Source organism: Heterodontus francisci, chromosome 14 (assembly GCF_036365525.1).
Source record: "Heterodontus francisci isolate sHetFra1 chromosome 14, sHetFra1.hap1, whole genome shotgun sequence".
Taxonomy (NCBI): Eukaryota; Metazoa; Chordata; class Chondrichthyes; order Heterodontiformes; family Heterodontidae; genus Heterodontus; species Heterodontus francisci.
The window spans coordinates 33,145,560-33,159,034 of record NC_090384.1 but is presented as its reverse complement, the minus strand read 5'-3'; the positions used below and the strand labels follow the sequence as shown (position 1 = coordinate 33,159,034).

At 41.8% G+C, this 13,475-nt stretch overlaps 1 protein-coding gene across 5 annotated transcripts in view; it reads left to right on the top strand.

Moving 5' to 3' along the window:
* Positions 1–13,475, top strand: part of LOC137376960 (activating molecule in BECN1-regulated autophagy protein 1-like) — a 577,540-nt gene that overhangs the window by 471,114 nt on the left and 92,951 nt on the right. For all 5 annotated transcript variants that reach the window (XM_068045969.1, XM_068045971.1, XM_068045970.1 and 2 more), the window contains one exon: positions 5,264–5,403. In XM_068045969.1, coding sequence (XP_067902070.1) covers positions 5,264–5,403 — 140 coding nt within the window. The remainder of the gene's footprint in view (positions 1–5,263; positions 5,404–13,475) is intronic.

Sequence of the window (13,475 nt, the reverse complement as noted above, 5' to 3'; positions counted from 1 at the left end):
TACAAACCAATAAGTTTATGCGATTGTACTAAAGGACAGAAACTTCAGAAGAAAACATTTTCTCATACACTTGTGTTTACCCTTATGCAACTACAAAGCTTCACTCTTCCTTTTCCTACCATTCCTATGCTGTGCAAATCCCATGGCTTCAGCAGAGATAGAAGCGGGCTGCTTAGATTCTTGCTTTGACTGCTGAGATGCTCTTGGCAGATGACCTTTGGGTTTTGGAGCCTGTGAGAACCCAGCCAAAGACTGACTGACAGGAGTGGAGGAGGCAATGAGTGAGAAGTGTAAATGCTTCAAGTGGATTCTCCAATTACACATGTCCGCTTTTGGCTGTCATCACTTTCATAGCCAAGCCAGCTTCTCTGCTACCTGCTCTGCTGGAGAGCATTTTGGTGCAGAGCAGTGGGATGCTTCAAGGCTAAGGCATCTGTCATCACTCTTAAGGCAGTAGACATGTTGGCATTTATTGTGTGCACAACATGGTCAAGGTGTGCATGGGCTCATTTGATTGTTATGTTTGCTGTTCGAGAGAGTTGGCCACTTTATCCGTGCAAGAAGATGTCATTGCATTGCCAGTGACATCATCCTGTTCGTGCTTGAGACAGACTGCTCCATTCTCTCTGCAGTTGAGGTCAGTGTGCTTGGAAGGCCAGTCGGTACATCGCACATGCTTGCTGTGGCTCAATGATTCTCCTTTTCATTAACTGCATCCGAGGTAAAGTATCTGCATCCAACTGAGCAGCGCCATCCGATGCCATCTCTCCACAATTATCCCTGTCACTACCATCACCTCTTGCTCATTTGTGAAGTGTGAGTCACCAGGTGAAAACCCAACTATCTATCTAACTGGTCTCACTGAAGTGCGAGTATCAGGGCTAGTGCATAGTCTAGTCTGCACAAGCTCTGTGACAGTGCATGCTCAAAACCAACAGCTCTGAGGATTTGTTGATTCCAAGCGTGAAGGTCCTGTCAGAGGGAAAAGGTATGAATTAATACTGATAAAGTTTGTTGCAACTTAATCATTGTGAAGATGATCAGATATCACTCACTAATGAAATCAAGTCAGCACGACTGATATTTAATTGCGTCACCACGTAGCTGGGAAGTTCCCATCACCAATGGCCACGAATGCCAAAACACCACTGATCTCCAATATTTCTGCCTCTGCAGTTGTTAACTGAGGTCTGTCGAAGTCCAGATCTGTTTTTTTTCCCTTCTCCCTTATATTTTGTGCTCTCCTGCAGTAGGAGGAAAGAGCAGACCTATGAGTGGTTGTAATGGCATGTATTCACGCGAGGAATGCACTGCCTTAGGGTGATCATTGGAGGGACACAGACCTCAAACCTGGAAGTAAAATGAAAATGAGCTGGCTGTCGTAAAATGCCACTGATCGATATGCTAAATTTAATTCCAAGTTTCCCACGCAATATTGGACCCACCCACTTCCAACATGCCTCTGATTTAATATCAGAGCTGGTTAATTATTTTTATATTGATGGAATACGAAGCAAAAGTACAGTAATGGTATAAAAACAAGAAATGCTGGAACCACTCCAGGTCTGGCAGCATCTGTGAAAAGAGAAGCAGAGTTAACGTTTCGCGTCAGTGACCCTTCTTCGGAACTGACAAATATTAGAAAAGTCACAGGTTAGAAGCAAGTGAGGTGGGGGTGGGGCAAGAGATAACAAAGGAGGTCTAGATTGGACCAGGCCACATACAGTAATGGTAACTATGTTGAAGGTCTCTTCAAGTTTGTAGTCTAGCCACTTCCCAGTAAAGAAAGAAAGGAAATGGATTTTGTCCATGTATTAAAACAGAACAGTACTTAGAAAAATACATTGTGCTTTTGTGCTCTGGCTATTGATGGAAATTGTGTCTTAAATTCTGGATAGATGAAACAGTAGCAGAGCATTTTGAAACATGCAGGCACAGATGTGAGCACCACAGAACCGCCTTGCTGTTTTAATTGGCAAGCTTGTCTCATGGGGTTTCTTCACTGTGTAGCTCCAGTGAGCAGAGTGGCTGTAACATAATTGATAAAATAGGATACTTTGAAATGTATACAGTTGGCTGTATGTAGCAATTCTTCAGTTAATGTGAAATAGTTTTTTTTTTTATTCGTTGAAATCAGTGAAAAGCTGGAAGGTGCTAATAATCAATAGCAAACATGCCTCCCAGGCACTGCAGCTGAACATTCCTTGCTGCAAAGAGCATTATAGGTGCCAGTGCAATGGTTCATTATTGAGCCTGCCCCTAGGAGAGTGCGGAGGTTGGCATTAGTAGCTATTTGTGAGTGTGCTGACCTCGTTCATAGCATTTTTATCTGAAGGAGGCACTTAACTATTCAGTGTTTTGTATGCAGTGCTGAAATTTGCATAAATGCTCCTCATAGAGGCGGGCATTTTTCCATGTATGCCGACCCATGCGTTCAGTTCACGCTGAAGTTCAGCCTATTTATGCACTCATCATGACTTTTGCAGTACAATTACAATTTGTTCAAATTAGTTTTCTCTCTTTCATTGCTTTTTAAAACAACACACTGCTCAAAGAATTCACTCATTTCGGAAATGGTGCAGGTGAGACTACATTACAATGCAGTGGGTTTTTATAGTTTACTGCAAATAAACGTTCAAATACAAACTTGAGTTTATGTAGTGTCTTACACATCTTTTCTAATAGCTTCTGTTAACTAGCCATTTTGCATTCAGCAAGAAAATAAACAGTTTATCTATTTTTGGTAGCACTATTTGAGGGAAGACTATGACACATGAGTTCCTCACTCTTGGTTGAGCCATGATGTGGGATCTTCACCATTTACCCAAACTGCTGAAGAGGCAGACAGGTCATTTGTGTACTGTCATATCCAAAGGAAGCCACTCTGATAATCTAGCACTGCATCTGGATATCAGCATAGATTATATGCTCAAGTCTTGAAATGGGGCTTGAACCCACAATCTCTAACTCAGAGGTAAAAGTGCTGTTAACTCAGTCAATGATACCAGCTTACATTATTATAGCTTAACTAAAAGATATGGAAGATTGTTTAACATATTATGACATTCAAGGCCAGGAAACGATTGCTCTTGATACTTCATTCCTGATATGATGGGAGCCGTTCACTTCTCCTGATCTCTGCATAACCATTTGTAACCCATAGCTAGTATTAATTACTGACTAACAAATGAATAAGAAGTAAATACAAAAAATACTGGAAATACTCAGCAGGTCGGAACTGATGAAAGGTCATTGACCTGAAACATTAACTCTGCTTCTCTCTCCACAGATGCTGCCAGACCTGCTGAGTATTTCCAGCATTTTTTGTTTTTATTTCAGATTTCCAGCATCTGCAGTATTTTGCTTTTATTTATATAAATGAATATGAAGCATAGTTTAGTTCAGCATTGTGTTTTATTACTGCTCTTATTAGCCTTGTATTTGCTCTGTAATCTTTGTTCTTAATTTTGGAAAATTTAATTAAAAACTGTAATTTCTTAAGGAAATTGGATGGAGTGGGAAAGATGTCCCCTCAGAACAGGCATTGCTTCAGTGCAGCTGTCTCTCATTGAGTTCCAGATGCAAGCTGACACATCACAGAAAACAGCTTTCACAAAATAAAAAACAATTTTTCAAAACACTCTGTATTTTGTCATACACCAATATCCTTTTTAGCATCAAAAATTAGCTCAATTTCCCAATTCACACAGGCATAAAAAGTCAGTTTACAGTAAACATCCCATCATTTATCTTTAGTGCGACTTTGTGAGAGGTAGCTGTCACTCAGTAGATAACAGCAGTTTCTAGAATTGATTCCCCAAACTAGATGCACCAAATGGAATGCCTCGTCATGCCTAAGCTCTTTTCTTCCATGTTTTCCATCTGTGAAATAGTATCAACTCTACATCAAGAAGCATAGGTAGTTGCAAGAGAGAATTTATTTATAAATGTGAAATTGTTTTAAAGTGACATTGTCTTCAACTAAATAGATTAGTATGTCAGCATCTTATTCCATGTGATACTTTTAAAAATGCTGTAACTATTGAGTAGAGATGCTTTGAAAAGGATTGAAGTGCGGACTAATGAGGTTTTAAAATATCGTCAATTTTTTAATGTACGTTTTCCCCCATTCTTCCATTTTTCTCTCCTCAAGGCATTAAGGTTAGGTTAGTATAACAAATGTCAACTGCACTCGAAAAAATCATCCAAGTGACTAGATTTGGAATGGAATAATCATCGTCAGCATTTTCGATTGGGATGGGATGCAGAGGGCTCAGAATGAGGCTGAACCCATTCTTTACTGATATCCGCATGTGTACTTCTCAGCATGGCTCTCAAAATAAGGATGGACTTTATCCCCTTCCTAGCCTAGACCTTTTATAGTTCAACTGGTGCCTCAGCTGAGATCAGTTAATGTGAGTTAAAAACAGAAAATGCTGGAAATACTCAGCATGTCTGGCAGCATCTGTGGAGAGAGAAACAGAGTTAATGTTTCAGGTCGATGACCTTCCATTGGAACTGGGAAAAGTTAGTGATGTAGTAGGTTTTAAGTAGGTCAAATGGGGGAGGGTGGAAAAAAAAGCGAAGGTCTGTGATAGGGCAGAAAATGGGAGACATTAAATGACAAAAGAGTTGATGCTGCAGAGCCAAAAGGCAGTAATAATGGGACAAGTAAAGAAACAAAAGATGTGTCCAGAGGAGAAGTGAATGGCAGATTTTACCTATTTTAAAATCTATTACATTTCTAACTTTTTTCCAGTTCTGAGGAAAGGTCATCAATCTGAAATATTAACTGTTTCTCCTTTCACAGATGCTGCATGACCTGCTGATTATTTCCAGCATTTTTTGTTATTTCAGATTTCCAGCATCCGCAATTTTTTGCTTTTGTTTCAGTTCAGGTGAGGGGCTGAGTCAAGGATAGAATTCGAATGGCTCTTCCGTTGTCCATTCGTAACACATTTTACGCATTTCCCATGGATTAAATGTCTTCTAATTCACTCCCATTGTGTAGAATCCAATGGCAACATCCTGTTCCATTCACTCACGTATGGAATTTCAATCAAATAAACTCCTCCTATAAAGTTTCCTAATCCAAATATAGCATTGTTTAGAAAACTAGTTCTGTATTCATCAGGTTTAAACTGTAGCAGGACATCTCTTTTTGCATTTCTGCTGTGGTCTACAGGACAGGAGAAGGAGCAGAAATTTTGTCATGCACCCTGAATTCCATGTACCTAACTGCCTTCTCATTTTCTTTTTCCAGAGGGTTTTTAACGTTTTGTACCCAATGCCACCAGACCAACGGAGACATGTTAGTATAAACTCAGCACGTTGGCTTCCAGAACCTGGGATGGGTCTGGCATATGGAACCAATAAGGGGGACCTAGTGATTTGCCGGCCTGTGTAAGTACAATTTAATATTCAATTGCATTTCATCCAGAAGTGTTGCCTTTAAGGAATTGTGTTTCAGAACATATGGATGACTTGGTGCAAGTAAACCTTCTACTTTAAAGCCTCACGTCTGGTCAGTGTTCTTGCTGCCATACTTTAGTACAGTGTGACACACGCACCCCTGTACTGCCCAGTAGTGTGATGATGCTGATGCCAATTACACATTACGATCTGGAAGAAGCTTGTATTTTTATCCAGCAATATCCAGATTTTTTTATTCATTCGGGGGATGTGAGTGTCGCGGCTAGACCAGTACTTATTGCCCATCCCGAATTGCCCTTGAGGAGGTGGTGGTGAGTTGCTGCCTTGAACCGCTGCAGTCTTTGGGGTGTAGGTACACCAACAGTGCTGTTAGAAAGGGAGTTCCAGGATGTTGACCCAGTGACAGTGAAGGAACGGCGATATAGTTCCAAGTCAGGGTGATGTGTGGCATAGAGGGGAACTTGCAGGTGGTGGCATTCCCACGCATCTGCTGCCCTTGTCCATCTAGGTGGTAGAGGTCGCGGGTTTGGAAGGTGCTGTCGAAGGAGCCTTGGAGAGTTGCTGCAACTGTGCGTCTGCGGTGGAGGAAGTGAATGTTGAAGGTGGTGGAGGGGTGCCAATCAAGTGGGCTGCTTTGTCCTGGATGGTTTCGAGCTTCTTGAGTGTTGTTGGAGCTGCACCCTTCCAGGCAAGTGGAAAGTATTCCATCACACTCCTGACTTATACCTTGTAGATGGTGGACAGGCATTGGGGAGAGAGGAGGTGAGTTACTCGCCGCAGAATTCTTAGCCTCTGACCTGCTCTTGTAGCCACAGCATTTACATGGCTGGTCCAGTTCAGTTTCTGGTCAATGGTAACCCATAGGATGTTGATAGTGGGAGATTCAGCGATGGTAGTGCTATTGAACATCAAGGGGGAGAGGGTTATATTCTCTCGTGTTTGAGATGGTCATTGCCTGGCACTTGTGTGACACGAATGTTACTTGCCACTTATCAGCCTAAGCCTCGATGTTCTCCAGGCCCTGCTGCTTATGGGCATGGGTTGCTTCAGTATCTCAGGAGTTGCGAATGGTGCTGAACCATTGTGCAAAAAGCGAACATCCCCACTTCTGACCTGCTGATGTTTGAGATGCAATAGGACAAAAAGTAGTCGGCAAGTTATCTGAAGTGTTTAACATTGATGCATTTAAGGAGAGTTTTTATGCATACATCCAGGAGAAGGGAATAGAGGGATGCCGGGAATGGAGGGGGCAAGGTGGGAAGAGGTGATTATAAAGTGGGAGAAGTTTCATGTGGAGTATAAACATCAGTATCAACCTGTTGAGCTAAATGGCTTGTTTCAGTGCTGCAGATTCTATGTACTTCTATGTATATTTTACAAGATCCAAATATTTACTTCATCAGCTGCATTGTTTTCAGTTGATTTCTATCATTGGTGTTTCATATGGGATATTGCTTTTTATGGGGCAAAAGAAATTTTTGCTGGAATGCTTATTATCTAGGCCAAAGCTGGATATTATCCAAATCCTATTGTATGCTGGTATGCCTGGAGGAGTTGTGAATGAGGATGATCACTCTGGAATTATCATTGAAAAGACATATTTCTGGCCTTATGACAGAGGCATGGTTGTTGATGAAGCGGTTGAAAATTGTTCAACCAAGAACACTTCCCCAAAGAACTCTTGCACTGTTGCCCTGTGGCTGTGATAATTGGCCTCTGACGACCACAGCCATCTTCCTTGATGTCGGGTATAACCACAGCCACTGGAGGGTTTTTGTTTTGACCCCATTTACCTTAGTTTTGCTCCTCAGTGCCATACTCAGTTGGATGCTGTCTTGAAGTTGCAGGCAGCTGCTGTCACTTCTCCTTTAGCATTCAACTCTTGCATCTGTGGCTCCGTCAAGGCTGTGATGAGGTATCCAGTCCTGATTCTTCCAGAATCCACGCTGAGTAGGTTATTGATAGCTATCTACTTATTTGGTGGCTGGATGGGGAGAGAGCATGTGGAGTGGTTACTTTTTATTTTAACCAAAATCCTGCAGTTTGTGCTTCTACATATGACTATTTGAAAAGAAAGTTTTGTGTTGAGTGTAATGGGTTTTTCTGTCCAACAAGCACCACTTAGGCTATCTGTGGCTATAGAAATTCTTATTCTTTGTATAAAAAACATATTTCTTGCAATTATACTGTTTATTTGAAAGAAATGTTAACAGTATAAATTGTAATAAAAGCAAAATACTGCGGATGCTGGAAATCTGAAATAAAAACAAAAAGCTGGAAATACTCAACAGGCCTGGCATCATGGTCAGATGGGCAGAAAAGTAGCCGAGGTATAGAATTTAAGAGCAGGGAGGTTATGCTGGAACTGTATAAATCATTGGTTAGGCCACAACTGGAATACTGTGTGCCGTTCTGGACACCTCATTACAGAAAGGATGTAATTGCACAAGAGAGGGTACAGAGGAGATTTACAAGGATTTTGCCAGGACAGGAAAAATGCAGCTATGCGGAAAGATTGGATAGGTTGGGGTTGTTCTCCTTGGAACAGAGAAGGCTAAGGGGAGATCTGATTGAAATGTACAAAATTTTGAGGGGCTGGGATAGAATGGTGGTGAGGGGCCTTTTTACCTTAGCAGAGAGGTCAGTGACAAGGGAGCATAGATTTAACGTGACTGGTAGCAAGATTAGAGGGGAGATGAGGAAAAGTTTTTTCATCCAGAGGGTGAAAGAGTAGTTGAAGCAGAAACCCTCAACTCGTTCAAAACAAGTCTGGATATGCACCTCAAATGCCATAATCTTCAGGGCTACAGACCAATGCTGGAAGATGGGATTAGAATGGGTAGAACGTTTTTCGGTTGACGCAGACACAATGGGCCAAGTGACCTCTTTCTGTGCCGTAAACTTTCTATGATTCTATGATCTGTGGAGAGAGAAGCAGAGTTAACATTTCAGGTCGGTGACCTTTCATCAGAAAACTTGAAATCTGTTGTCTATGTATTTTTAGACAGTACACTGAGCAATTTTGTAGTTTTCTTTGTGGTTTGAAGGCATCTGTGTGCAGATTACCTGTAGCAAAATGTTGTTCTTTTTATTTTTTTTGGAACTTTCTCCCCAGAAGGTGGAAAATCATGCTGGGAGTTCATTTCCATGCTGCTAGCACTCCTCCAATACTCGCCCACATGTGCATTCATCCAGTGTGAGTTTAAACAGCAAGTGTCAACAAGCTATTTGACAATGGAGAACATCTCAGCTGTGCCTGTCGCCATGCTGCATCCACAGATTCATACCCCCAGCAAGAGTAACTTGATAGCAATTAGTAACAGGTTCGCTGGCTGGTTTTGTTTTTCTCCAACCACCTCCTCTCACCCCTCACCCACCACCTGCCCCCCAAAAAAGCTCATATATCGAAGTCACTTGCAAAACTCCAACTGTTCCTCCAGATTAGATCAGCTAACTCAGCACACCAGGAATTGGGCCTGGGACCTTCTAGTCAGTACTACATCATGTGTTCTCGGGGAAACTTCTTTGTTTGATGTTTATATTCAATGCAGGAACCTGTAAAACCATGTTCTGCTGAATGCAGTATTCATCTCAGCAAGAGAGTGCCTTACTCCACTAGCAATTTTTTCCCATGGTATATGCATGGTGTTCCATGCTGCATTTTGCTTGATTTCTTTCGAAGTACAATGCTGAGTACCATTGAATTACAGACCTGTTTTGGGTAAGAGGAGAGTAATTCTAGTCTCTGTAGCAGTGCCATATCAGCAGTTAAACACAAAGAACCTGTTAGGAAACTGGTTACAGTTGATACTTCGCCCATTGCAGATGTTCTTTGAATTTGTTTTAAGTATTAATATCACAAATGTATTATAGTGTCTGTGGTCTACAATTCAGGTATCTATCATTTATGTGGCTAGCATTTTGAGGATTGATGGTTATTGGGTTTTTCCAGTAATAACAACAATTTGCATTTATATAGCACCCTTAATGTAGTAAAACATCTCAAGACATTTCACAGGAGCGTTATGAAACAAAATTTGACACTGGCCCACATGTTAGGATAAGTATTTGAAAACTTGGTCAGGGAGGAGCACTGCCAATGAGGGATTTGAAAAGAAGGATGGCTATTTTAAAATCGAGACATTACTGGACTGAAAGCCAATGTAGGTCAGCGAGCACAGGGGTGATGGGTGAATGGGAGTTTGTGCGAGTTAAGCTACAGGCGGCAGGGTCAACTTGAGATGAGCTCAAGTTTTTATGTAAGGTCAAAAATGGGAGACCAGCTAGGAGAGTATTGGAAGACAATACAGCGGTTCAAGAAGGTGAGTCTACCACCTTCTCAAGCAATTAGGGATGGGCAATAAAATGCTGGCCTTGCCAGCAACACCCACATGCCATGAACAAATTAAAAGTGTCAACTCTAGAGGTAACAAGGAATAGATCAGGGTTTCAGCAGCAGATAAGTGGAGGCAGGGTGAGAGTCGGGTGATGTTTCGAAGGTGAAAGTAGGGGGTCTTGGTGACTTATTAACACGATAGAGTGAGTTTCACCATGAAGAACTCTGAAAAATTCATCTATTACAAAGAATTAACTGTAAGTACAGGCTGAAGAGACTGAAAGGCCGATTCCTGTTCCTCGTAATATCTTTCTCTTTTGATTTTTGTTTGTTTTTTGTCGCAATATATAAAATTTGCTTTAAAGATGAATGGTGGTAACATTGTGGAAGCTGATTGGGGAGGATTTTGAGCATTTGTTCAAAGAAAACAATTAAGAACATAAGAAATAAGAGCAGGAATAGGCCATTTGGCTCCTTGAGCCTGCTCCGCCATTTAATAAGATCATGGCTGATCTGATTGTGGCCTTAACTCCACTTTACTCCCTGTCCCCATAAGTTTGACTCCCTTGTAGATCAAACTGTCTAATTCATCCTTGAATATATTCAATGACCGAGCCTCCACAGCTGTCTGGAATTAACAACCCTCTGAGAGAAGACATTCCACCCCATCTCTGCCTTATTTTGAAACGGTGTCCCCTAATTTTAGATTACACCACAAGGGGAAACATTCAGCATCTACCCTGTCAAACCCCCTCAGAATCTTATATATTTCAAGAAGACACCTGCTGGAAAGAGCACTTTGTAGAACAACTCAGCCAGAATTCCACAGTGGACATGCACCTGCTGGAGAACCTCCCAGAACATACAATCAGAAGTGAGTTAGATGATGATCCAACGCTCGACAAAGTGATAACTGCTGTCAACCAGATGAAAAATGACACAGCTTCTGGTCTTGATAATATCCCTGGCAAAGTACTGAAACATGGAAAAGATATATTGATCTCTCAGATACATTCCCTATTTGTGAAGCTGTGGCAAAAATAAAGAAATTCCAAGTGACCTTAGTTAGCTACAATATCAGGATCTTCAACATCCTCCGAACTGGGAAGGTTAGCCTGTGAAAGCATGCCCACAGCACTGCAAATGAGTGTCGACCTAAATTACACACTCAAGTCTTTGAGGAGAGTCTTGCCATTTTTGGATCTTAGCAGTGTTGGTTTGTGTGTTGAGGGTTCATAGAGCTCTTTGGTTCCCTTGAAAAAAATGAGCGTCATGCATGACAGCGAGGTGCCATGATGATTACAAAATTCAAGAAAAGGGGACAGATCAAACTGTAGCATCTACAGGGGCATAGCATTGCTCTCAACAGTTGGCAAAGTCCTAGCTAGTTTACTTCTTAATCGAATCTCACCAATTGTAGAGGAGTTCCTTCCAAAGTCCCAGTGTGCCTTCTGACCCGCCAGAGAAACAACCAACATGATCTTCATAGCATGTCAACTTCAGGAAAAGTGCAGAGAGCAGAACATCCCTTTGTACATGGCTTTCTTCAATATCACAATAGCCTTCAACTCAAAGAAACCAACTGCCCTTTGGAAGATGCTGCAGCGATATGGATGGCCAGTTAAGTTTACTAAAATGAACCCTCTCCTGCGTGACAGTATGCAAATGACAGTACGATGCAGTGGCTCCACCAGAGACCCCTCCTTCCCTATCTAAACAGGCATCAAACAGGGGTTTGTCATTGCATCAACACTATTCTCAATCTTTCTTGCAACAATGCTGCAACTTACTGCTGATGGGCTCCATCCAGGTTTGGTAATAACTTATCATACTGATGGTAAGCTCTTCAACCTCAACCAGCTGAAGACCAAAACCAAGATGACAACCACTTGTGTAATAGAACTGCAGTATGCTGACAATACATGTTAGTGCTCACTCTGAAGGGGAACTACAACAGATAATTGACATATTCACTGAAGCCTATGAGAACATGGGACTTGTCCTGAACACCAGGAAGATTAAAGTCCTCTACCAACCCAGTTATGATCCCCGTGGAGACCACCAACAAACCAAAAGAATTGAATCCACCGACTGACACCAATTTGGTAAACAAAAACCAAACCAACCAGATTTCACTTCCATAAATTTTACTTCAACAGTCAAACCAAAACTAACATAAATTAAACATGAACTAACAGTTAACTTACGGTCGATATAATATATCTTAAAGGTTACACGTTAATTAGTAGATGCAACAAAGATAGTCCTTATGGATCTTCAGAATAGTCTTATCAACAAGGTGGCACTGCACAGTCTCACAGTACAAAAAAACAGAATCTTCCTCAGGTAGTTTTTCACGTTATGTCCTCCAGGATGCAGATATTGAAGTCATGAAGTCCCATCAATGATGCAATCTTCCCTTTAATGGTCTGGTCTTGTCACCTCTAGAACAACCTCCGCCTTGCCCACTACTGTCCTGAAGGCACAGTTCCGCTGATAACTTTTCAGTCACCGAAGACAACTGCTTTAAGTCAGTTACCAATGGTCAGCCCCCAGTTTAGCTCCTTTGCCTGCAGTCGAACTGCTTCAACCAGTTGCTTTGTAGTCTGATTCTATTCAAAGCAGCCTCTCTAGAAGCCCAGAAACTTGCAGCTCTCAGCCTGTCTCTTTAAAACCATCTGGCTGATCTTCCACCCACTGCAGAGTCCTTCGCAACTCCCAAAAGTTATCTTTTTACAAAACACGCACAACCTTTTCGCTGGCTGCCACCACTTCCAAAAGCCTTCTGGTCAAGCTGAAAGCCCCCAGTCACATGTCCTTGATTTTTTTAAAAAAACTATTTTTTTCCTCAGTCACAGGGCTGTTTGTTTGGCTAAGCTGGGTCTGACTCTTCAAAAAACTGTAAACCTTTAGTTTCAATTTCAAATCAGGGACTGTCTCAAAAAATCAAACACAAGCTGTATAGAACTCAACTCTACACCCAAAGGCTGCATCACACCCACACTAAATGCATCAAATTCAATGACTTCAGTTGAGATTCATGGTGAAGTGTGGCAAATATACCTCACATCCTATATCTTGGAAACTATCTATCCCAAAACGCTGACATTGATGAAGAGGTACACCACCGAGTCCCCTGTGCCAGCTTAGCCCATGGTAAATTACGTACTTGAGTTTTCGAGAATCGTGATATCGGACCCAACACGAAACTCAAAATCTGTTGGGCATTGGTTCTCCCCACACTTCTCTATGGCGCTGAACTTGGACAACTTAAAGGTGCCGTATCAAGTCCCTAGATCAACACCGTTAATGCTGTCTTAGAAGGATCTTGCGAATCAAGCGGGAGGACAAAAGAACAAACATGAGCATCCTCCAAGTATTGAGGCCATGCTAATCTTAGATCAGCTGAGATGGGTGGGACATGTCATCAGAATGCCTGCCACTAGACTGTCCAAACAGGTCCTCTACTCACAGCTACGCCAGGGAGCCCATTCACATGGGGCCCAAGGAAATGTTTCAAAGACAATCTCAAAATCTTCCTGAAGGTCTGCTCTATTAACATCAACACACGGGAACCAATTGCCCATTCAAAACCAAAATGATGATCCATCATCAAAAATGGTGTCAAGCCCTTCCAATCAACAAATGCAGCCTCTGAGAGAGAACATCAAAAGAGACGTCAAGAGGGGCCAGCTGCTCAAGTCAA